Source organism: Saccopteryx leptura, chromosome 3 (assembly GCF_036850995.1).
Source record: "Saccopteryx leptura isolate mSacLep1 chromosome 3, mSacLep1_pri_phased_curated, whole genome shotgun sequence".
Taxonomy (NCBI): domain Eukaryota; kingdom Metazoa; phylum Chordata; class Mammalia; order Chiroptera; family Emballonuridae; genus Saccopteryx; species Saccopteryx leptura.
In genome coordinates, this window is record NC_089505.1 from 168,636,082 (window position 1) to 168,662,593 (window position 26,512).

General features: G+C 36.8%; 1 protein-coding gene across 1 annotated transcript in view; it reads left to right on the top strand.

The window, feature by feature from the left end:
* Positions 1-26,512, top strand: part of HFM1 (helicase for meiosis 1) — a 130,684-nt gene that overhangs the window by 77,789 nt on the left and 26,383 nt on the right. The window contains exons 23-30 of the mRNA XM_066372671.1: positions 5,383-5,480; positions 5,564-5,695; positions 6,519-6,604; positions 7,668-7,751; positions 7,878-8,035; positions 9,490-9,593; positions 10,056-10,202; positions 26,290-26,370. Coding sequence (XP_066228768.1) covers positions 5,383-5,480; positions 5,564-5,695; positions 6,519-6,604; positions 7,668-7,751; positions 7,878-8,035; positions 9,490-9,593; positions 10,056-10,202; positions 26,290-26,370 — 890 coding nt within the window. The remainder of the gene's footprint in view (positions 1-5,382; positions 5,481-5,563; positions 5,696-6,518; positions 6,605-7,667; positions 7,752-7,877; positions 8,036-9,489; positions 9,594-10,055; positions 10,203-26,289; positions 26,371-26,512) is intronic.

The window sequence follows — 26,512 nt, forward strand, 5'->3', positions numbered from 1 at the left end:
AAAATCTTGAATTGCAAAAAAAACTGTAGCTTACAGAGAAAAACTAATGTCAGATTTGAGATCAGCACACTCGAATTAGGTAAGAACAAATGTTTTCATGGATGCAACAAAAATTTTGTTCCCCAGTGTAATATAACAGGTGTGAGGTGGTATCTCATTGTAGTTTTGATTTGCATTTCTCAAACAGCTAATGAAGATGAGCATCTTTTCATATATCTGTTGGCCATTTATATTTCTTCCTGGGAGAAGTGTCTGTTCATATCCTCTTCCCATTTTTTTATTGGATTGTTTGCTTGTTTGTTGTTGAGTTTTATGAGTTCTTTGTATATTTTGGATATTAGGCCCTTATCTGAGCTGTTGTTTGAAAATAATCATCTCCCATTTAGTTGGCTGTCTGTTTTGTTGTCAGTTTTTCTTGCTGTGCAAAAGCTTAGTCTGATGTGGTCCTATTCATTTATCTTTGCCTTCACTTCCCTTGCCTTTAGAGTCAAATTGAAACTTTTTTTCTGTGAACTATTAACTATTTCCTCAATTGTTAGCCATTTTATTAATACTGTGTGTCTGTTTTATAGTGGTGTTTTGTTTTTCAAATATTAAGTAGTTCTTCATTGTTTGCTTTTGTATTTGTGAATATCTTTGTGCCTGCCTATTTTGTTACTTACTATCTCGAATGATTGTGGAGAATTCCTTTTACAAAAGTGTAGTAATATTTTATAATAAACAAGTAAAGTTTTACTGCCTCTCCTGAGAGATGGATACCTGCCTGGAGCACTGCTCTACCTCTCTGGCCTCAGTGCCTACATTTCCTGTTTCAACTTCTCGATACACATCACAACTACTTAGTGCTGTCCACAGATAAGAGAACGGCAGGAATAGACTTCCTGATCAGGGTATAGCATTCCAGTGAATTGTGCAAATACTTCAGGATCGTCTGCCCTTCTGTTTTTATTTTTTCAATTACAGTTTATATTCAGTATTATTTTGAAGGGGTCAAAAATTATTTTAATTAATAAAATATATAATAAAAGAGTAAGACATTATAGTTATGAACTTTCAAATACTAGTTTCAGAATAAATTATGCAAAATTATAAAATGTAAGGAAACAATAAAACTTTGGTATCAAAAACTTTTAACATTACACAGAATTTTGCAGATCTACAATATTATTTTATATTAGTTTCAGTTGTATAGTTTAGGGGTTAGACAACCATATACTTAACTAAGTGTTACCCTCAATATTACAGGTACCTACCTGGCAGCATAAATAGTTATTACAATATTACTGACTATATATCCTATATGGTACTTTACATTGCCATAACTATTTTGTAACTATCAATCTGTACTTTTCAATCCCTTTACCTGTTTCACCCAGTCCCTAGCCTCCCTCCTTCTGACAACTATCAAACTGTTTCCTGTATTTCTGAATCTGTTTCTGTTTTGTTACATGTTTATATTGTTCTTTAGAGTCCACATATAAGTGAAATCATATCATGTTAATTTTTCTCTGACTGACTTATTTCATTAACATAATACCCTCTAGGTTCATCCATTCTGTCACTAATAGTAAGATTTCATTCTTTTTTTTATGGCCAAGTAATATTTCAGTGTGTGTGTGTGTGTATACCAACCATACACACACACACACACACACACACACACACACACACACACACACACACACACACCAACCACAGCTTTTTTATCTACTCATCTATTGATGAACACTTGAGTTGCTTTTATATCTTGGTCCCTTTCTCTTTCTTGATCTGTTTATTCTTCTGCATGTATTATGGATAATATCCTCCAGTTTTGTTTTTCTCATAGATTTGATCTTTTTCATAGATCTGGTTTCTAACATTCAGCTTTCTGGTCCACCAATGGCATATCCTCTTGCTTCCCTGTAGTTTTATGGATGGAGACATATATACATAAACATACATACACATGTTTATCATTTCATGGAATATTTTTTGTGTGTGTATTTTTCCGAAGTTAGAAGCAGGGAGGCAGTCAGACAGACTCCTGCATGCGCCCAACCAGGATCCACCCAGAATGCCCACCAAGGGGCTATGCTCTGCCCATCTGGGGCGTTGCTACATCGAGGCCAGAGCCATTCCAGTGCCTGAGGCGGAGGCTATGGAGCCATCCTCAGCTCCCAGGCCAACTTTGCTCCAGTGGAGTCTTGGCTGGGGAAGGGGAAGAGAGGATAGAGAGGAAGGAGAGGGGGAAGGGTGGAGAAGTAGATGGGCGTTCCTCCTGTGTGCCCTGGCTGAAAATCGAACCTGGGACTTCCATATGCGGGCCGATGCTCTAACTCTGAGCCAACCGGCCAGGTCTGATTTCATGGAATTTGATGAGGAGTAAGTATTTGGAAGCCTTCATGTACCATCTTGAACTTTTCTCTCAGTTGATTTCTTTGGTCGTTCTTATTTTATGTTTAGGCAGAAAAATGGTTTCAGAATAACTTTCTTTTTCTCTTAAGGAGGAGTTACACAGCATTATAATACAGTTTTAACTTCTATTTATTTGAAGGATTTCTACTCTTTGTACACAGACCTTTTCTGAACAAACCTTCATTTACTAAGTTGACCAGGATACAGAAGTTTTGTAAAGTTCTGGTATCATTTTTATTAATGTACTAACTGGAAGCTAAAAAATCTATCTTAACCTTTTGAGCAGTACGAACGTTCATGTCCACCCTCATGTCTTCTAACCATCCAGAGTACGATCATACATGTACGTCTTTAAACTTTGAGCTGGAGCCTAACCAGGCAGTGACACAGTGGATAGAGTGTTGGACTGGGATGTGGAGGACTCAGGTTCGAGACCCTGAGCTCGCCAGTTTGAGCGCGGGCTCATCTGGTTTGAGCAAAGCTCACCAGCTTAGACCCAAGGTCGCTGGCTCAAGCAAGGGGTTACTCGGACTGCTGTAGCCCCATGGTCAAGGCACATATGAGAAAGCAATCAGTGAACAACTAAGGTGTCGCAACAAAAAACTAATGATTGATGCTTCTCATCTCTGTTCGTTCCTGTCTGTCTGTCCCTGTCTATCCCTCCCTCTGACTCTCTCTCTGTCTCTGTAACAAAAAACAAACAAACAAACAAACAAAAAACCTTTGAGCTGGAGCAGTAAAGGAACTAATTACAATTAGTATGTTCTTCTTGTATCCATAAATTGGCTATCAAACAAACATGATTTTAAGTTAATAAAACTGTAACTGGGACTGATTTCATTTTTTGAAAAAAAAAAATTCACTTCTGGGGATCAGTGAGCATGAAAAAACTCACTAAAAGGGTTAAATGGCTCAACCAATGGTAATAATAACTCGTAATAACCATTTCTTGAATAGTTGCTCTGTTCCAGGCACTACACATTAGATGCTTTACATACCTATGATGGAAGCTGCTAACTGTGCCAGTACCTATTCTTACCTTTACAGGAAAAATATTATATTTCACAGTCAATTTTATAGCTAGATGTGGCCATTACTAAGATTTGTCTAATGAGATGTTGAAAGAAGTTTTAGATTAATCTTTCTAGAGGGCTGCTCAAAGAAATGGACTCAGGTGTTAAACAGGGCATCATTTCTCACCCCCATCTCCTTACCTCTCTCCAACATGCTGTGTGGAGTGAATGTGTAATAACTGGAGCTTCAGCAGACTTACACCATGAGATAGCTTAAGAATGGGAGCCATACATGGCAGAGAAAAATATTGGAGGATCCTGGGTCTCTGGTGACTTGTAGGACCACTGTACTAAGCCCTGGACTCCCCTAACTTTGGATTTCTTTTACTTCAGAGAATAAACTATTTGTATTTAAGTCACTATACAGTAGTTTGGTCATAGTTGAATCAATACTTTATTTCATTTAATCCTTATAATAACCCTGGTTTAGTCATTACTTAATTACCGCGCAGCTCTGCCCTATTAAGTACCACCTCACCTGAGTTTGTGAGACTTCCATTTCTATTGAGGACAAGCTCAGGCTAGCCTTAGCTGGTAGAGAGAGACAGCTCTGCCATGGTCCTGTAACTAGTGGAATAAATCCCTGCTCTCCCTCTCATTTCGGTTTTGTTACTGTTTTTTTTTTTAAAATAAGGTTTCTGACAGGAAAGTATTATATTGAAAAAGAGTCCTGTATCAGAGCCAAAAGAAATAAGTAATGTATAGTTCTTTTTATCTATATATACTCATTCCAAGAAGTGAGTTGGTTGCTTCTGTTTTTACATATCATCTGCTAAAATTAAACCATGAAATATAACTGTTTTACTATTCTCTTGTACATCTGAAAGTCTTTGGTCTTATCAAGAGATTCCTCCCCTAGAAACTAATACATGAGAGTCTAATAATTTTAGTTAGATGCATAGAGTTATTTGTATATCAATGTCTGGTTAGGTAAGTAAACAGGCAAAACAGGTAGCAAAGAACCTGGAATATAGTAGGCCCAGTGGATGGTAGCTCCTTCTCTCCCCTTTTACCATACACCTCTCAAATTTTGTAGCCAAGCAGCTGCTGATTTCTAATAATTAACTAATATGCTACCAACCTTCATATGTTGAACAGAGAATCCTCAGCACCTAATATTATGATTGTTATACATAGGCACCTAATAAATATTTATTGATTATGTAGATTGTATATATTCCATAATACATATAATAAAACCTAAAGACAGAACTGTACTGGAGAATATGACAAAATTTTTAGATGTGTTAGATTAAAGAAACAGTCCTAGCGGGCTCTTTCTGGAACACACCCATACCTTTTCTTTCTTGGGTGTGAACTTTCTCCTAAACTCTAAGGAGCCCCATGAGACTTACAGCCAGGAGAGCAGGGGCAGCTCATTCCAGTATAAATCTTTGAACCTGTCTCTAAGGCCCCCTTTCTCTGACTTCTCAATGAGCCAATCACAGCCCTGCCTTAACTCGCTTCTTTCCTATAATGTTTCTAGAGAACCAAAGCACCCAGCTAAGCTCTCTCCTGTTGCTTCACCTATCCTGAGCCCTTCCTTTGTTTCTCTATCCCCAGCTTTAAATAAACATACTCTAAAAATCAAGAAAAGGGGAAAAAAAGTCTAAGTTGGAGTGCCCTGTAAGCATAGGAAATCTAGTGCTTTCAATCTAGAAATTATAATGAAAATCTTGAGAAGAAATGAGATTTTTGAGGGAAAAGTGGAAAAAGAGAGGTGAATAAAGAAGAACAGAGAAATGAGAAATGAACTTTTGGAGATTGGGAAAAGTCAGTCAACAATGACTTGCAACAATGATACAAGATACAGAATCATGTAGTAGAGGAATTTTAAGATATACCTCAGTCAGTGATGTCAAATACTATGAGATAATTTTAAAAGTGAATAATGAAATTTATTTTTCCCCAGTCTTATTCAGGCTCAGTTAGGATGCATTCCCATACAAGACTTTGCTTTGACGCAAGATACCGCGAAGATTTTCAGGAGCGGCTCACGAATTACAAGATGTATGTTACAGGATTAATGTATTTTCACTATTTTTTTTCAGTAAACTTGTGTACTAGCTTTAATATTGGAAACTATTTTTTAGGGTTGTCAGAGTTTGTGGCTCTTCAAGAAAAGAAGTTTGCTGTACTGTTGAACAGTTTGATTTTAGCTAAATGCTTTAGATGTAGACTTTGGGAAAATTCTCTGCATGTATCCAAACAGCTGGAAAAAATTGGTAGGTACTGAATACAGGCAGGCAGTTTGTCTATGTCTGAAGTTTATTTTGTACTTCACTATTTGGAGAATTATTCTATGCTGATTATATACTTATAAGGAAAAACCATGTTTGTAGACATAAATGAGGTACTGTCCTTTACCTGTCTTTAAAATCTGATTTTTATTTGTTCCAGCTTGAAGAATTGTATTTTGCCCAACCCTGTATTTAAGAAACAAAAATAAAGTAGTGTGGCTGGATGATATTCAGCAAGAGAATAATGGTAGGAAATTAGATGGGAGAGGTAGGCTGTGGTCAAGTCCTAGGTAAGGGAGGTTGGCCACAGTAAGGAAATTGTTATTTTATTCTAAATGCAATGGAAAGGCATTGGAAGTTTTAGGCAGTAAGTACAATTATCTTATTTAGGTACAGGCAGAGAAAGAACTCTAAGACATAGCTTCATAAAGCAATATTCTTATCCCTGAATCATGTTGCCTTTTTCAAACACAAGTATGTATAATAATAAGTGTCTCTTGGTACTTGCTCAGTGGATGACATATGATAAAACTAAGGGCTTAGTCATCCTGTGAACCAAAGAGTTCCTCTTTCTTTTGTAAAGCAAGCAAATGCATATTTTATTTCAATTAAAAAAAAGAAAATATGAACAATTAAATAATATCACAACCCAACTAATATAACCGGAAACATTTTTTTAAAACTTTAAAAAATTAGTTATTAGGCTGGATCTGTAATAATTTTTTTTACTAATGTAGTTAAATATTTAAGTATATATTTAGTTTAAAATGGATTGTTTAAAATCTGCTATTTGATTAATTTCTCACAGGTATAACATTGTCAAATGCAATGGTTAATGCAGGTTTGACTTCCTTTAAAAAAATAGAAGAAACAGATGCAAGAGAACTTGAACGGGTATTTAATATTTACTCTTTCTTTCTTTCTTTCTTTCTTTCTTTCTTTCTTTCTTTCTTTCTTTCTTTCTTTCTTTCTTTCTTTTTGTGACAGAGATACAGAGAGGGACAGACAGGGACAGACAGGAAGGGAGAGAGATGGGAAACATCAGTTCTTCATTTCAGCTGCTAAGTTGTTCATTGATTGCTTTCTCATATGTGCCTTGACCAGGTGGCTAAAGCAGAGTGAGTGACCTCTTGCTAAGCCAGCGACTTTGGGATCAAGCCAGTGATCTTGGGCTTTAAGCCAGTGAACTTTGGGCTCAAGCCAGCAACCATGGGGTCATGTCTATGATCCCACTCTCAAGCCAGTGACCTCATGCTCAAGCTGATGAGCCTGTACTCAAGCTGGCGACATCAGGGTTTCAAACCTGTGTCCTCAGCGTCCCAGGTTGACACTCTTATTTACTGCGCATCCGCCTGGTCAGGCATTACTCACTTATTTCTAATGTTGCCTGTATTCTATGTGAATTCTAAAGCTTAACTTTTTTGGAGGGGCTATTTTTCTGAAGCTGGAAACAGGGAGGCAGTCAGACAGACTCCCGCATGCGCCCAACCGGGATCCACCCGGCATGCCCACCAGGGGGCGATGCTCTGCCCATCTTGGGGTATTGCTCTGCCAGAGCCATTCTAGCACCTGAGGCAGAGGCCACAGAGCCATACCCAACGCCCCGGCAAACTTTACTCCAATGGATCCTTGGCTGCGGGAGGGGAAGAGAGAGAGAGGAAGGAGAGGGGGAGGGGTGGAGAAGCAGATGGGTGCTTCTCCTGTGTGCCCTGGCCGGGAATCAAACCTGGGACTCCTGTACGCCATGCCGATGCTCTACCACTGAGCCAACCGGCCAGGGCCAAGCTTAACTTTTTATATTTTTATTTTTATTAAAAATTACTTTCCTTCTCATAGTCAAAAGTATTTTAACTTAAGGTTTTAAGTAATAAGCATTAAAACTATTAACTATAAAAAGTATTTTACTAAAAGAATTTTTAGTGTTGTATTAAGAGTATGATGAAATCAATGTTTTTAGATTTTAAATAGACATCCCCCTTTTGGAACTCAAATAAAAGAGACAGTGATGTATCTTCCAAAATATGAACTTGAAGTGGAACAGGTAAATATCTTGTTTTTTAGCTATTTTAATTATTTTATCAGGAATAATGCTGCCCATAGCTGAGTTGGAGCTGAATATGAGTAGTAAGGTTATTTTTAACAATTTTTATGTCTATCCTTTTTAAAGATTGCAAGATATAGTGATACTGTGGCGGAAATATTAGTGACCATTGTATTAAGAAACTTTGAACAGCTACAAACTAAAAGAACAGCACCAGATTCTCACTATGTTACCATAATCATAGGTGATGCAGATAATCAACTAGTTTATAAGCACAAAATTATGTAAGTGTAAAAATTTTTATTTGATTTTATTTCTAAGCATATAGTATGAAAGAAAAATTCCACTGAGGATAAGAAGTAATACAATCACTGTGAGATCAATGAAATTATATTTTTCTGACACTATAATGGGAGAGTTTTTTTATTTGTCTATTAAGGAAGATATTAACATTGGGTCTGTTATTTCAGATTATTATATTTAGTACTCTAATGAACAAAGTATAAAATCTATTACAATCATTTGAAAGAAATGAGTAGTTGACCTTTAGAAATAGTTACAGTCCACTGTTGCTGAACGTCTTTAATTTGTTGCTTTTCTCTACTCATTCATGACTTTACTTACTTTAAAATACATCTTCTATTTCCAAATTTAAAATATAACAAACTACTATAGCTTCATTGTAGGATCCAGCCAACCAAATAAAATATATGAAGGAAATACTTCCCTTATACCTAGTTCTCTAGCATGCTATTCTGTAATTTTTACTTGAGCCTTGAGCCTTTTTTTAATACTATTATTTTCCCCAAGATGTCATAAACATACTTTAAAGATATCAGTTATAGCTATAGCTAATATTTTTTGAGCACTTTGTAGGTTCCAGGTATTTAATTGTTTAATCTCTATAGGAGACAAGTGCTATTATTATTTACATTTTATAGGGGAAGAAATTGACACCAAAAGAGTTGAATCAGTTTGTTCATGGTCATGTAGGTAAAGTTTAGATTTGAACCCAACCATCTGACTCTAAAACCTATACATCTAATCATATTACTGTATGTACTTGTAGACTCAGGAATGGTAGTGACCTGAAATAGGAATCTCCTAATTGTTGCCAGTGGACTGGAAAATACCTTCCTAAAATTTCCCACGCAAGGTTCCTTAAAGGACTGCAGTGACTGACAGGATATCCCTTTCACTGCTAACTACTCTCCTGCAATTTGCCATAACTAACAAATATATCATTGCACAAATCTTTATTCTCTGTGACAATGAAATCTAATAACAGCCTTGATTATATGAGATTACAATAAATTCACAGAATTCGTTGTTGATTTGTTTGTGATGTTATTAGATACAAACTATCAATTGTAAAGATACTATTGAAGTTCTCATAAAGTCATGTAATTTATGTATAGCTATTTTAAAGTAATGATGTTTAGGACAAGCTTATGGCTTATTGATAGCAACTGTATATTCAGGTGGGCCTGACATGAATCAGTGCAACTTGGAATCAGCTGTTGAGTCACTGTGTAGTTAAGAAAATTTTGGTCATGGAGATTCCATTGATGCTCCATTTTCTCTTCAAAGAATCTGGAGAAAGTAATTTTCAATACTGACTTCAGTTTACTACCAGATAGGAGGTATTTTAGGATTAATCAGCTTTTGGAAGTTAATCTATTATTTCATTTAGTGTTTGGATCATTAATTAAATGATGCATAAATTGCTCTTTTTCAGGGATTCTGTTTTGCTAAAAGCTGGAAATTGGGCCAAAAAGATTGATGTGAAGAGAGCTTTTAAATCTGAAGAACTTAGCATAAATCTAGTTAGTTCTGAATATGGTAAGTTCATTGAAGTGATGAAGCCATAAAAGTAAAGAATATGATAGCATATAAAAATTATTTTTTTATGCTGAAACAGAACAACAATATGCATTAATGATGTATAAAAATAATTGATTTAAATAATATGAGTCATTTTAAAGGAAATTTTATATATTTAGATATGTAAAAGACAGCATGGACTAAGATAACAATATTAAAATTTTATCTCTTCATTTATAGTATCTTATTTTCCAAGATAGCTAAACATCAATTATTGTAGGAACATTGATTTTTATGTCTAAGCTGATGCATAAATTTTCATTTTTAAACTGTTTTCTTTGCATTTTTATTTCCTGAGCTTATTAGTCCTTTTAGTTTAAAAAGTACAAAAATATAAGTGATATAAAAACAAATAAATGGTCTCATGTATGGATTTATAAGATTTTAATATGCACTTACATGCTTTTTGCTTTTTTCCAGTTGGACTTGATATTCAGCAGATATTTACAGTTTTTTACTTAGGACCCAAGAGATTTGGAAATCAAATAATTATGCAAAGAAAATCAGAAACAGAGATTTTCCATTCTGAACATTCAGATAGATCTACTATAGGAGAACCCAATAATGGTAAATAGCTATATGTATTCCTGTTTTGCATTAAAGCAAAGATATGACTACGGAGGACTGTGTGTGTATATTAGTGGTTGGAAGGGACTAGAGATAGGAAAAATGAGGAGCTACTGCTAATAGGTATGTGATTTCTTTTTGTGGTGATGACAGTATTCTGGATTTAAAGTGTATTGGCAGTTGCACAACCTTGGGAATATACTGAAACACACTGAATTGTATACTTTAAAGGGATGGATTTTATGGTATGAATTATATTTTAAGTTAAAAATCAATTCTATTATTATAGACCAGCCAAAGAAAGAAAGGTAGAAATTATCATTTTAAAACTACCAATTAAAATTGCAACAGAACCCTGGCCAGATAGCTCGTTTGGTGAAAGCATCATTCTAATACACATAGGTTGCAGGTTCTATCCCTGGACAAGCCACATACAGGAACAGATTGATGTTTCTGTCTCTCCCTTCCTTTCTCTCTTTCTAAAATCAATAAATAAATTTTAAAAAATAATAAAATTCATCAGATATCTCAAATACCTAGTACAGTAGCAAAGGATATTTAAAACCACTAAATGAAAATTATAAATCATTATTGCAAAGAACTTAAGGAAAATATAATTAATTGAGTGATATACCATTTTAAAGATTAAAAGATTCAATATTATAAAGATGTCAGTTCTCCCTAAATCAATCTTTAGAGTCATGCAATCCCAATACCAGCAGGTATTTTTTCTGAAACAATCATTGATTATAAAATTAATGCAAAAATTCAGAAGAACAAGAATAGTCAAGACAAACTTGAGAAAATATAACTGAACTACTTACTTTACTAGATAGAAATTGAGAAAGTGTGATACAGGCATAGGTTGGATAGATTAACCAATGGACCTACAGATATAGAGTTACTGATTTATGACAAAATCAGCATCATGCCACATGTGACAGTACCATGCAGTGGAGAAAGGATGGTCTTTTCTTTAAATGGTGCTAGATCAATGGATGTTCATAATAAAAATTATGTCTTGACCCTGACTTCACGCTCTACTACACAAAAGTTATTTACAAATATATGGCTGATTTAAATGTGAAAGGAAAGCAATAAAACCTTTAGAAATAAAAATAGATCCTCAAGACCTTGAAATAGGTTGATTTTTTAAACAGGACACAAAGAGTGCTAATTATAAAACCACTTGATGAATTTTGATCATATTAAAATTAAGAATTTCTGTTCATTAAAAGACACCATTAAGAAAGGGAAAGGCAACTGCAGAGTAAGAAAAATTACACTACACATACCAGGCTGTTTTGGGCAGAACTGTGTCCTTCCAAAATTTGTATGTTGAAATCTTCACCTCCAGTACCTCGGAATTTGACCTTATCTGAGAGTCTGTAAAGAAGTAATTAAGTTAAAATGAGGTAATTAGGGTGGGCTCTAGTCCAATATAACTGGTATCTTTTTAAGAAGGGGAAATTAGGACACAAACACACAGAGGGATGACCATGAGAAGTCACAGAGACAACTATCTGTAAGACAAGGAATGGGGCCTCAGAAGAAACCAACCCTGTTAACACCTGGATCTTGGAATTGTAGCCTCCAGAATTGTGAAAATTTCTCTTGTTTAAGCCACTTTGCAGCACTTTGTTCCAGCAGCCTTAGCAAACTGATATACTGGCAAAGAACTTATTATACTTAACATAAAGAACTTCTATGTTTGTAAGAAAAAGAGAAGGTATTAGGAAAATGAGCACACGAGTTAACATACACTTCAAAATAGAGGATATCCAAACAGTTAAGAACATATGAATGAGTATTTTATTAAAATTAATCTATAGAAAGATTTTTGACTTTGGGTGTGGGAACACAGTGCAATATACAGATGATGTGTCATAGAGTTGTACACTTGAAACCTTTATAATTTTATTAAACAATGTCTCCCCAATAAATTTAACTAAAAAGAAAAAAATTATAGTATAATGAGATATCACTCTACAACCACTAAAAGGATTTAAATTGAAAAGAAAATACAAAATATTGATGAGGCTATGTAACATCCATTACTCTATATCACTAATGTGAGTATATGTTGGTTCAACTACTTTGGAACTAGCAGTATTTACTGAAGCTTAACATATGGGTATTCTGTGAGTCAGAAATTCCCCTTCTGCATATATACCCAACAGAAGAATGCATGTGTGTTCACCAAAAGGCATATTTTGGAATGTTCATATTACTAGTATTGCATTAGTCTTAAATTAGAAACCAGCCAAATGCTCATCAGTAGTTCACCAGACAAATAAATTGTGTTATACTGACCCGATAGAATTCTACAGGGTTGGCAAACTTTTTCTTAAAAGACCAGATAGTGAATATTTTAGGCTTGTCAGCCATATGGTCTCCTTTGCAACAATGCAACTCTGTCTCTGTAATTCAAAAGCAACCATAGGCAATATATAGATGACTGGGCATAGCTGTACTCCAATAAAACTTTGTTTACAAAAATTGGTGGCTAGCCTGTGGACCATAGTTTGCCAATTCTTGCTATAGAGCATTGAGAATAAATGGCCTACCACTACACACAACAGTATGAATGGATTTCTCTACCATAATGTTAATCAAAAGAAGGCAGACACAAAAAGGGTAATACTATGTGATTCCATTTATATAAATTACAATTATAGGTAATATTGTATTGGGTTGAATTGTGTCCCCTCCAAACATACGGTGATGTTCTAATTCCTATTACCTGTGAATGTGACCTTATTTGGAAATAGGGTCTTTGCAGATATAATCAAGTTAAAATATGAATCTACTCTAATCTGATATGACTGGTGTACTTGTGAGAAAAGATACATAGTTACAGAGAGGAGAACTTCATAGGAAGACTCAGACCCAGAGAGAAACAGTCATACAAAGAAAGAGGAAAGAGGCAGGGATTGGAGTTGCCACAAGCTGAGGAACTCCTTGAACTATCAGAAGCTGAAAGAGGCAAGGCAGGATCCCCTCGGAGAGGTTTCAGAGGTAGTATGTTTAGCCAACACCTTGATTGTAGACTTCTAGCTTCCAGAACCATAACAGAATACATTTCCATTATTTTAAACTACCCAGTTTGTGATAGTTTGTTACTGCAGCCCTGGAAAACCAATAAACTAATATATACTATTAAAAGTCAGGCTTGACCAGGCGGTGACACAGTAGATAGAGCGTCAGACTGGGATGCAGAGGGTGCTGGTTCGAAACTCTGAGGTTGCTGGATGGAGGGAGGGCTCATCCAGCTTGAGCAAGGGCTTACCAGCTTGAGCGCGGTGTTGCTGGCTTGAGTGCAGGATCATAGACATGACCCCATGGTCGCTGGTTTGAGCCCAAAGGGCACTGGTTTAAAGCCCAATGTCACTGGCTTAAGGCCAAGGTTGCTGGCTTTAGCAAGGGGTCACTCTGCTCTTCTGTAGCCCCCCGGTCAAAGCACATATGAGAAAGCAATCAACAAACAACTAAGATGCAGCAATGAAGAATTGATGCTTTTCATCTTTCTGTCTGTCCCTATCTGCCACTCTTTCTGTCTCTCTGTCTCTGTCACACATAAGAAAAGAGTCAGGATAAGGGATAATCTTGGCAGAGATGACTGAAAGGGGGCATAAGATTGGTTTTTAGAGGTGCTGATGATCTTCTGTTGCATAATATAGGTGTTAGTTACACAGGTGTGTTCAGTATGAGAATTCATTGTGGCCATACATTTACTATACATTTACTTTTCTATATTTATATATACTTAAATAAAATTTTAGAAAATAAGTAAAAATTAGTTTTTTATATATAGTTAAACAAAAAGTTAGATAAAAAGAATTTGAGTTAGAAATGTGGGTCTGCCTGACCAGGTGGTGGCTCTGGATAGAGCGTCAGACTGGGACAGAGAGGACCCAGGTTTGAAACCCTGAGGTCACTGGCTTGAGCATGGGTTCACCAGCTTGAGCACGGGGTCACTGGCTTGAGCGTGGGATCATTGACATTGACCCCATGGTTGCTGGCTTGAGCCCAAAGGTCACTGGCTTGAGCGTGGGATCATTGACATTGACCCCATGGTTGCTGGCTTGAGCCCAAAGATCACTGGCTTGAAGCCCAAGATCACTGGCTTGAGCAAGGGGTCACTTGCTCTGCTGTAGCCACCTGGTCAAGGCACATATGAGAAATTAATCAATGAACAACTAAGGAGCTGCAACAAAGAATTGATGCTTCTCATCTCTCTCCCTTTCTGTCTCTCAGTCTGTCTCTGTCACATTAGAAAAAAGAAAGAAAGAAAGAAATGTGGGTTCTAAATTTTGGCTCTGATACATACTGCTTGTTGTGGTATTTGCAAATTACAGTATCCCTGACCTTTATTTTCCAAATCTGTAAAATGAGGATAACTATCTCTTAACAGCATTCAACACCACTGATCACCTTTTTTAATTGTCCTTAAAATACTTACTTAAATGGTTGTGTTTAATAAGCAAATGAAGGAATGTTTCCATAACACTACTCTTCCCTGACTTGCCCTCTTTCTCAAAGGCTACTTTTTTCATATTTTTCTTACCCTTCTCTTTCTCTGACTTCTAAATGTTGGAGTTACCTAAGACTCAATCCCAGGCCTTCCTTTTACTGTCTACATTATTTTCCTAGGTGATCTTATCCAGTTGTATGACTTTAAATGCCACTAATATATAAAGCTGTCTACTGAGTATCTCCATTTGGATGTTCCACAGGCCAGTAAAATTTAACAAATCTGAACTTGTGACCTTCTCTTCCTTTCTCCATCCTTCATCTTCTGTACTTATTTCTCTCTCATTTTTTTTTCACTTAGTGGTCCTACCACCTGTTTAATTCACCAAGCTGCTCAAGACTTTAACTTAGGAATCATTCTTGATTATTTTCTTTCTCTTATCCCATATCCAATATGTCAGCATGTCTATCATTGTCTCCAAAACATATCTTAAAAGTGGTACATTGTAGATTCTCAATAAGTACCTGTGGAATGAAATCGGAGGAATACCTACTTAAATGATTGTGTTAGTAAGCAAATGAAAAAGTGTATGTGGAAATGTTAAGACTATGAAGTGTTTTCTAAATGTTACCATGTTGATGCTATACCATATTTTCTTTTAGAAGGAAGTACTTTCCTTTCCTTTTCCTTCTTTTTTTTTCTGAAGGAAAAAAATTCATGGTGTATATGTTTGGAAACATAAAAGGAAGAAGGTTTCTTCCTAGCTTTCAATGACCCCCTTTTTCTTAGAACCGACTACAACATCACAGAAGTAAGTCCTGTTTGCCTTATTTATACTACATTTTCCTCAGATACTTATTTTCTTTATACTAAAAATATCAGGAACCAAGGTAATATTCTTTTAATCAGTCCCAAGTTCAAATTCCAAGAAGGAAAAAAATAGTGTAAGAAAGACAATTTAGAATTAGGACTGCACTAGAAGGTATAAACTCAGAATTATAAGTAGTGGTGGGAGTCAAATAAGTTAACAATCAGTTCTCTGCCCTATTGACTGTTTTAAGTATAAAAAACCAATATACCAAAAGGTGGTTTATTATTTCATGAATTTAATACTTAAATAAGAACAATAAAAGAAGTATACAAAACTAGATTATGTTTTAAGTTTTAAAATATTAATGAAAAAATATTAAATAATACCTGACAAAAATCAAGAAAACTATTATTTAAGATATTTCCATATTTGCTTCTTTTTTTTCTTTTTTTTTTTTTTTTTTTTTTACAGAGACAGAGTCAGTGAGAGGAATAGATAGGGACAGACAGACAGGAACGGAGAGAGATGAGAAGCATCAATCATTAGTTTTTCATTGTGACACCTTAGTTGTTCATTGATTGCTTTCTCATATGTGCCTTGATGTGGGGCTGCAGCAGACCGAGTGTCCCCTTGCTCAAGCCAGCAACCTTGAGCTCAAGCTGGTGAGCCTTGCTCAAATCAGATGAGCCCGCGCTCAAGATGGCAACTTCGGGGTCTCGAACCTGGGTCCTCCACATCCCAGTCCGATGCTCTATCCACTGCACCACCACCTGGTCAGGCACCATATTGCTTGTTGATTGGTGTCCTCACTTGCAATTTTTTTCACCTGTGGATGGAAGAACATTTCTGAGGGCACTTAGAATACACTGTCACACAGATGAACATTAAAAAAAATAAGGAATGAAAATTTGTGATTTCCACATTGGGCAGCTACCTAGGCACCCACCTTAGAGAGAATCCTGATTACAAGTGCTATTTTAACAGCTAGTTCATCGAACTTAACAAAAAATTAGGTATTGGCTCTGCCAAACCGGTACAAACCGGCTGAATCCCAGCACTGCTTATAAGGTAGCCATTTACCATTTGCGGAGAGTTTGTACCATATGTGGAGAGTTTGGATGAGAGGAGTAAAGCAGAGGTACAAAGAGGAGCAAAGGTGAGAATGCCCCAGGCAGGGTTCTGATGACTTTCTACTTCTTGGTTTCAGTCCCTCCTGATGCTTCCTAGCTGCATTACTGCTTTTGGATTCTGTGAGCTATCTGTGTTCATGTAATACATTTTAAAACCCTACCTACCACTTGTTTTAAGAAATAGCTTGAATAGTTTCTGTTACTTGCAACTGTAGTAAAAATTTGGGATGTTTATTATACTTCCTACTAGCATGAGCCTTTTATAAGGGCAGAAGTTCCCCCTCATATTCAGCACTACCCTGTGGAAAACAGATAAAAGATGCTTCCTGCCAGACAACTGTTTTATTACACACACACACCCTTCATATACACAACCATCCTAAATCTTATGAACATCTTAATTGCATCATTCCATTCTTATATGCAAATTAATATATCCCCAAATAAAGATACACAAGTGTACGGCCAGTAGTTGCTGCCATCGTGGCCATTCAGGTGCAGGTTCCCATTAGATTCAGACAGACAGTAAAGAAAGAGTGGAGCCAAAAACTGATGGGCCATTCTTTTATTCTAGCCTCGCACTGGCTGGTAAGCACACACAGGGCTCCCAAAGCCACTTACACATTCTCCGGTTTCCCAACCAGGAGTATCTTCTCTGGTTTTTCCTAGAATCAAAGGCCCCCACCAGTCTCAGCAGAGCTCACAAAAGCCCCTCATCTCTGCTAACATGGCTTCTTCTTCAGCACTCTGCGTTCCCTCTGCTCTCACTCTGCAAAAATGGCTTCCTCCTCTTTCCACTTCTCTGCTCTTTTCAGAACTTTTTGGCTCAAAAACCCCTCCTCCAGCATCATTAGCATAACAATGGCCCTTCCCAGGCAGGGAGGTAATTAGTAATTTCACAGACCAGCACCATTTTTAACAATAAAAGTGAGCCAACTCAAATAGCACAAATTTTACAAACTCATTTGCTCAACAAGTATACCTTTAAATATAATATTGTCCTTCTTAGCAACTGACACAATGAAGGGGTCAGATTTACACTACTAATGTTGTGGAAACAAAATTTGGGCTTTCTCAAAACCAGTTTTTCTGGCTTCTTTTTAGATCATACTATTAAATGATACAAACTGATATTTAGTTCAGAGACTATAGGTGTTAAATGGTTATTTTCAAATGTAATTGCAAGTTCAAATATTTTATATTATACATCGTCAAATTATAAAACCTTATATAAAACAAAAGTATGCACCTAAGAGTTCATAATGTAATTAAAAGTTCTTTCTATGCTTTCTACAACTCTTTGAAAACATGCTTTTAGCAGTAGTTTCTCATATATAGTAATAGTCCAAGAGATAAAAATTTTTGTAGAAGATAGAAAAATATTTTTGCTATTTTAAAGATATAGCAGTTTGAAAACTAGTTTTTAGTTGTAAACATTTTTAAATATTTTTTTCAGGCCAATTTTTAATATATGAACATTAGGCATTTAACCTTCTTATCCTTTAAATGCATTCCAGTAAGAAGTATGGGCTTTGTTTAATTTGAAGAAAATTGATTTGACATTAATAAATTCACTTGTATTTCCTATGCCATTCAGAGTATGAAAATTTAATGTACTTGAAGAATGCAAGGATAAAACCAGTGCTCAAGCACTTTGGAAGTGTGCACATTTAAATACTAGTCAAAAGAGAGTCTGCTTTTCTGTATACTCTTTAGTGTATATGTCCAATAAATTGCAAAGTTAAGAACTCCAATTTCATTAGTGTGATTCTTTTCTTGATAAAATTATAGTACAATATTTGACAAAAAATTAAAAAGAGATGCTCTCATTTAAAAGGTAAAATAATATGCACAGATCTATGATTAACATAAATCAGGAACTGTAAAAGTCTGAGTAAAAAACTCTTAGCATTATCAATTCCAGTAGCTTATGCACAGACCAAATGATTTGAATTTAAAATTAGGTTGTGAGTCTGAGTATGTCAGGGATACCTGCTATTTTTAATTTGTTTTCCTCCATTTTCTTTTAAGCTGACACTTGCTACAGCAGCCATAACTGATCCTATTAGATATTTTCCTTAAATACATTTCTAGTTGACATTAATACATTTATTTTACTTCTAGTAGTATTTGGAACTGAGGTCTTTAAAACATACATTAATTATATGTAAATTAATATCATGGGACAAAACTATGAAAATATATGAATTTCAGATTATGATAGTGATGGAATATGGAATCTCTTTACAGTATACCTAGAAGTACAGTTTAGCTTAGGTCAGTTATCTCTGAAAACCTTATTTTTCCAATTATCAATCCCTGTAAGCTTATATTTAAGACAAACTCAGACAATTTGTGAGATGTAAGGAGTGGGTTGGGGTTGGGGGAACTATTATTTTGTAAGTGCCATTTCTAACAGAAATATAGTAAAAAGTTTTTCTCATATAGGTAATATCTATAGACTAGTATTTTGTAAAAACGTGTATACAGTCCTTTTTTCTTTTGAGAGAGAAGGAAAAGAGATGAGAAGCATCAACTTGTAGTTGGGTCACTTGAATTATTCATCAATTGCTTCTCGTATGTGCTTTGAAATGGAGGGTGGTGCTCAAGTTGAGCCAGTGACCCCTTGTTCAAGCCAGCATGACCTTGGGCTCAAGCCAGCAACCTTGGGCTTTAAGCCAGCAATCATGGGATCATGTTGATGATCCCACCTTCAAGTTGACAAGCCCACACTTAAACTGGATGAGCATGCGCTCAAGCCAGCAATCTTGGGGTTTCAAACCTGGATCCTCAGTATCCCAGGTCGACGCTCTATCTACTGTGCCACCACTGGTCAGGCATTCATCTGCAGTCTTAATTCGTGACAAAACTTGTCAACTCTGCCTTGAAATTTTGGAGAGTCTCCAAAATCTCTAAAATTTGACTCCCAGATAGATACTAGTTAGTTTTCACCACTGGGAACAAATGTGTGTAGTCATTGTACATCATCTTGTGGTAATATTTAGAAATGATCTACTAGAAGTTTTTGGATTATGGCATGAATCAATTCTATCCTTTACTGCAAAACAACCATCAAGGCATTATTTCCTAGTCTTCCCAACCCCCAAACAGTAGGTTCTTTTCCCAGATAAGTGCATTTTCTATAGAGAACTAAAAAATCAGTATAACTAGGGTGGCTGGGTGGTTGAGAGATCAGGCTCTAGAATTAGACTACCTGAAATAGAATCTCAAGTTTGCTATTTATTATCTGCATAGTTCTTTTTTTTTTTTAAGATTTAAATTACAGATTTTACAGAGAGAAGAGAGGGGGATGGGAGCAAGAAGTATCAACTCATAGTTGCTTCACTTTAGTTGTTCACAGAGTGATTGTTTGTTGTATGTGCCTAACTAGGCAAGCCCAAGGTTTCAAACCAGCTACCTCAGCATTGCAGGTTGATGCGCTATCCACTGCACCACCACAGGCCAGGCTGTATAGTCTTTTTTTTTTTTTTATTCATTTTAGAGAGGAGAGAGAGGGAGAAAGAGAGAGAGAGGAGAGAGAGAAGGGGGGAGGAGCTGGAAGCATCAACTCCCATATGTGCCTTGACCAGGCAAGCCCAGGGTTTCGAACCGGCGATCTCAGTATTTCCAGGTCAACGCTTTATCCACTGCGCCACCACAGGTCAGGCCTTGAATGTGTTACTTAACCTTTATATGAATTAATTTCTGATATGCGAAATGGAGCTAAAATAGGATTGTCTTATAGACAGACAGCCAAGATGAAGAGGCATTTGAGGAAAGTCTGAATCATGTGAAAGCCCAAAATAAGTAAATAGAAATTGGCTTAAAGAGCAACAGGATAATTCAGGAACGTAATAAAATGTAACATAAACTAATTAGTAACTTCAGAGAAATTAAAGATTAAATTGCAACTATAAGACAAAATAAGGATGCCATAAAAAAACAATTAACAAAATGAGTACAAGGAAATAAAAACTATGATTTTTAAAAAATAGCTTAGCTGGAGGATCAGAAGATGAAGTCAGTACAATCTAAATGAAAGTTTTCTATAAAGAGAGAAGAAACAAATCAAAAGATATAATTTGTGAAAATTTTGTAGACTTGAAACATAAATATGCACATTAAAAAGACTTGCTGCTAGTTAGTATGAACAAAAAAGATATATAAAGGAGGCATTTCAGAAAATCATGGATAAAGAGAAAGTCATAAATGCTTCCAAGGAATAAAAATCAAAGTTGTATTAGTCTTTTTATCAGCAACAATGGATGCTAGAAGACAATGGACTTAAAAACCCAGGGAAAAATGATTTTGAATCCTGTATTCTATCCCCAGCTAAACTGTTAAGTGTGAAAGTAAAATAATAATAGCTTAATACAGTCAAGGATTCAGAGAGATTAACTACCTCACATCCTTTGTCAGGCAGTTTGTGGGTGAGCACAAGAAGACAAAGCAGTTAACCAAGAAAGGACAAGTCAAAGAATCCAGGAATAGTAGATTCAGTCCAGGAGCTTAATGGAAGTTCCAGGATGACAATTATAGGACAGGCCTAGATTACATTAGTGGGAAGGTGGAGGGCCCAAGAATGGAGGTATCAATGAAGGGAGAATAAGTGGGTGGAGTATTTCCATGTATTTGTCTTTATCTTTGAAATACTGAGTGAACTTATAGAAACTTAAGGTAGATACTGCTGGATTAAAAGGAAAGCATAAAACCTAAGGGACACCAATATGCTTGTTGCTCAAGAAGGAAAAACACTCCACTTGGTTCTTTATGAAATATATTTTTATGTTCTGTATAGCACTCAAATCAGTCATTGTCTTTGACTCTGCTTTTCCTACCGCCTACTGAGTTATTTTCATTTTCTTGCTTAAACAACTGCAGTACCTTCTTAACTAGTTTTATTCATTTACTTATTATTTTTATATTAGTTTACATTCAGTATTATTCCATATTATAGATGTACAGTATAGTGGTTAGACATTTTGTACTTGACAGAGTGGTCCCTCTGCTCTTTCAAGTACCCACCTGGCCCCATATATAGTTACTACAGTATTATTGATTATATGCTCTATGTTATAATTCACATCCCTGTGACTCTTCTAGAACTACCAATTTGTACTTCTTAATCTCTTCACTTTTTTCACCCAGACCCCCAACACCCCTCCCCTCTGTCAACCATCAGTCTCTTCTCTATCCTTAATGTTTCTATTTTGTTTATCTTGTTCTTTAGAGTCTACACGTAACTTAACTCATTTTCTTGCATCCACTCTGTCCTCTCTCAAATCTATTCTCCATAGATTGCTTTTTCTCAAAATGCAAATTCAGTTCCCGCCCCCCCCCTTTTTTTTTTTTGTATTTTTCTGAAGCTGGAAACGGGGAGGCAGACAGACTCCCGCATGCGCCTGACCGGGATCCACCTGGCATGCCCACCAGGGGGCGATGCTCTGCCCATCTGGGGCGTTGCTCTGTTGCAACCAGGGCCATTCTAGCACCTGAGGCAGAGGCCATGGAGCCATCCTCAGCCCAGGCCAACCTTGCTCCAACGGAGCCTTGGCTGCAGGAGGGGAAGAGAGAGACAGAGAGGAAGGAGAGGGGGAGGAGTGGAGAAGCAGATGGGCGCTTCTCCTGTGTGCCCTGGCCAGGAATCGAACCCGGGACTCCTGCATGCCAGGCCGACGCTCTACCACTGAGCCAACCGGCCAGGGCCAGTTTTTCCCCTTCTTTAATTAAAATATTTCCTTGGGGCCCTGGCCGGTTGGCTCAGCGGTAGAGCGTCGGCCTAGCGTGCGGAGGACCCGGGTTCGATTCCCGGCCAGGGCACACAGGAGAAGCGCCCATTTGCTTCTCCACCCCTCCGCCGCGCTTTCCTCTCTGTCTCTCTCTTCCCCTCCCGCAGCCGAGGCTCCATTGGAGCAGGGATGGCCCGGGCGCTGGGGATGGCTCTGTGGCCTCTGCCTCAGGCGCTAGAGTGGTTCTGGTCGCAACATGGCGACGCCCAGGATGGGCAGAGCATCGCCCCCTGGTGGGCAGAGCGTCGCCCCTGGTGGGCATGCCGGGTGGATTCCGGTCGGGCGCATGCGGGAGTCTGTCTGACTGTCTCTCCCTGTTTCCAGCTTCAGAAAAATGAAAAAAAAAATAATAAAATGTTTAAAATATATATATATATTTCCTTGGCTCCCCATAGCTATTTTAATAAAAGATCCAAATCATTAACAGGTTCCATACTGTCACATAGGTAAGCAGTCTCTAAGTAACAGTGGTGTGACAGCTGCTATGTAGTCTTGTCTCAGTGCCATAAAATTAAGGACACATGAGATCCAAATGGATTTAAACAGTTTATTACTTACACAGACAGCAAAACAGGATCAGTATGGTATCAACCACTTGCTGGAGGGCTGGATGATGCAAATGGTGGATTGTTTTGTTACTGAAAAGTGAACTCTAGGTTGCAGCTAAGTGGTTTTATTACCTGCAGCTATCTCTGAAAGGGGCAAGATGAAAAGTCACATGTGTTACTGGAACCAGGAGGCAGATGAGAAACTGCCTCATGGCAGCTCCATGCATGATAGGGTACTTTCTACATGCTGAGGAGGCAGATGAGAAATGGCCTTTAACTATCCTCACAGGACTACCTATCTGGACATGTCTCAAGAAGAATCAGAGGGCACTCTGTAAATAGTTGAGCCTTGCCTACATGGCTGTGTGGAGACACGCAATTGCCAGGGTGCCTTTGTGGAACTGTTACCTTCAAACATAGGCTGGCCTTTTTTTCTTATTTTTTCCTTTCTTTTTTAAATGAGAGGAGGGGAGATAGGCAGACTCCTGCATGGCCCAGACAAGGATCCACTAGACAACCCTCTCTGGGGCCTATACTCAAGTACTGAGCTATTTTTAGTGCCTGAGGCTAATTCACTCAGACCAACCAACCTATCCTTGGTGCCCAGGGCCATGCTCGAACCAATCAAGTGACTGGCTGTAGGAGAGGAAGAGAACAAGAAGTGGGAGAGGGAAGAGGAGAGAAGCAGATGATTGTGTCTCCTGTGTGCCCTGACCAGGAATTAAATCTGGGATATCCACAGGCCTGGTTGACACTCTATCCACTGAGCCACTAGCCAGGGCCAGGCTGACCTTTCTACCTCTACATTTTCATCTTGTACACTCTCTCAGCTAAGCATCAGCCACTTCTTTCAGCTTCTAAGCGTTTTCTCTTGTCATAGAGCTTTTGCAGGTGCTCTTCCCTCTGCACAAAACACTCTCTTTCTTCTGTCTTTGTCTTGTTAATTCTCACTCTTTCTCCTTGGCCCAGTTGTCACTTCCTTTTGCCAAACTGGAAGAAAGGAACTGACCAAGACAGTTCCCCCTGTTAACAAATAGCATTGTACCCCTCTCCTTTATAGCATTCAGAACAATTTTAATTTTTATAATTAACATATAACCTTTAATTAATGTAATAATAACAATAATACATATACCAATATATTTATCACTTAATTTTAAAGTGCTTTCACATACTTAATTTTATCTTTTCATCTGTGAAGTAAACAAAAGTATTATTTTTGATCTGTTTTTTACAGATAAGAGCCCATATTAGAACTCATGTTTTTTTCACTTTAGTTTAGGGTGCCCTATACTTTTCCACTGCGTTTTTCATGTAAATACATTAACTATAAGGCAGCACACTGTAAACAGAGATAGACAAAGAAAATACTTCTTTCTACTCAAAGAAGAAAGAAATTGCTTCCAGATAGAGTGATTAGGATTACCCTCCATGACAGGGGTAGTCAACCTTTTTATACCTACCGCCCACTTTTATATCTCTGTTAGTAGTAAAATTTTCTAACCGCCCACCAGTTCCACAGTAATGGTGATTTATAAAGTAGGGAAGTAACTTTACTTTATAAAATTTATAAAGCAGAGTTACAGCAAGTTAAAGCATATAATAATTACTTACCAAGTATTTTATGTCAGATTTTCAATAAGTTTGGCAAAATAAATCTTTATAAAACAACTTACTATAGTTAAATCTATCTTTTTATTTATACTTTGGTTGCTCCGCTACCGCCCACCATGAAAGCTGGAACTCCCACTAGTGGGCGGTAGGAACCAGGTTGACTACCACTGCTCCATGATATAGATGCCATTTGACTTAGCCTTGAAAGTTGGTAGGTTCTGAGTAATATGGTCATTTTTAACTATGTATATTTATTCCTCCTATCAAGGACATGGGATATTTTTCCATTTCATTGTCCTTTTCAATTTCCTTTAATAATACTTTGTGGTTTTCAGTATATAGATCCCTTACATTCTTTGTTATGTTTATTCCTACGTATTTTTTGTTGTTGTTATTGCCACTGTAAAAGGGATTTTTTTTTTTAATTCATTTTCTGAAGTTTCATTGTTGGCATATATGAAAGCAATAGACTTCTCTATATTAATTTTGTATCCTGTGACCTTACTGTATTCTTTTATTGTTTCTAATAGTCTTTCTGTGGAGTCTTTGGGGTTTTTAATATACAGGATCATGTCATCTGCAAAAAGGGAAACCTTTATTTTTTCTCTGATATGTATGCTAAAACTTTTAGCACTATGTTGAATAGGAATGGAGAGGGTGGGCAGCCTTGTCTTGTTCCTGATTTTAGAGGAAAAGCTTTCAGTTTTTCACCATTTAGTATGATATTAGCTAATGGTTTGTCATATATGGCCTTTATTATGTTGAGGTATTTTCCTTCTATACCCATTTTATTGAGTGTTTTACACATTAAGAGATGCTGTATCTTATTGAATGCCTTCTATGCATCTACTTATAGGATCATATGATTTTCGTTCTTTGTTTTGTTGATATGATAAATTATGTTAATAAATTTACATATGTTGAACCATCCTTGTGCTTCTGGAATGAGTCCCACTTGATGGTTATGTATTATTTTTTTAATGTGTTGTATTTGATTTGTTAATATTTTGTTCAGGATTTTTGCATCTGTATTCATTAGAGATATTGGTCTGTAGTTTTCTTTTTTTGTATTATCCTTGCCAGGTTTTGGTATGAGAGTTATGTTGGCCTCATAAAATGTGTTTGGAAGTATTGCTTCTTCTTCACTTTTTTGGAAGACTTTGAGAAGTATATAGTTAAAATGGCCATATTACCCAAAGCAATATATAAAAATGCAATTCCCATCAAAATTCCAATGTCATTTTTTAAAGAAATTGAACAAAAAATCACCAGGTTTGTATGGAACCATAAAAAACCTTGAATAGCCAAAGCAGTCCTGAGAAAAAAGGAACAAAGCTAGAGGCATTACAATACCTGACTTCAAATTATACTGCAGAGCCACAATAATCAAAACAGCATGGGCCTGACCAGGCGGTGGCGCAGTAGATAGAGCGTCGGACTGGGATGCGGAAGACCCAGGTTCGAGACCCCGAGGTCGCCAGCTTGAGCGCAGGCTCATCTGGTTTGAGCAAAAAGCTCACCAGCTTGGACCCAAGGTCACTGGCTCGAGCAAGGGGTTACTCGTTCTGCTGAAAGCCCGTGGTCAAGGCACATATGAGAAAGCAATCAGTGAACAACTGTGTCACAATGAAAAACTGATAATTGATGCTTCTCATCTCTCTCCGTTCTTGTCTGTCTGTCCCTGTAGTAAAAATAGGTTTGTTTATCTTACATTAATTTAGGAATGACTACCTGCAAAAAGCCCGGAAAGCGAGACTGTAATCATCACTGTAAAAATAAACGAACATGTGGACATGACTGCTGTGAGTTCCATAAAACAAGTTCATTTCAGGTTTTAAAATTGAAAGCTTTGATAAATAGTAATTATATCCCAATTGTCTATGTGTGATATTTATATTATGCAGCTTATAACATGAATAAATTTCTTTCTTTTGTGGGCAACAT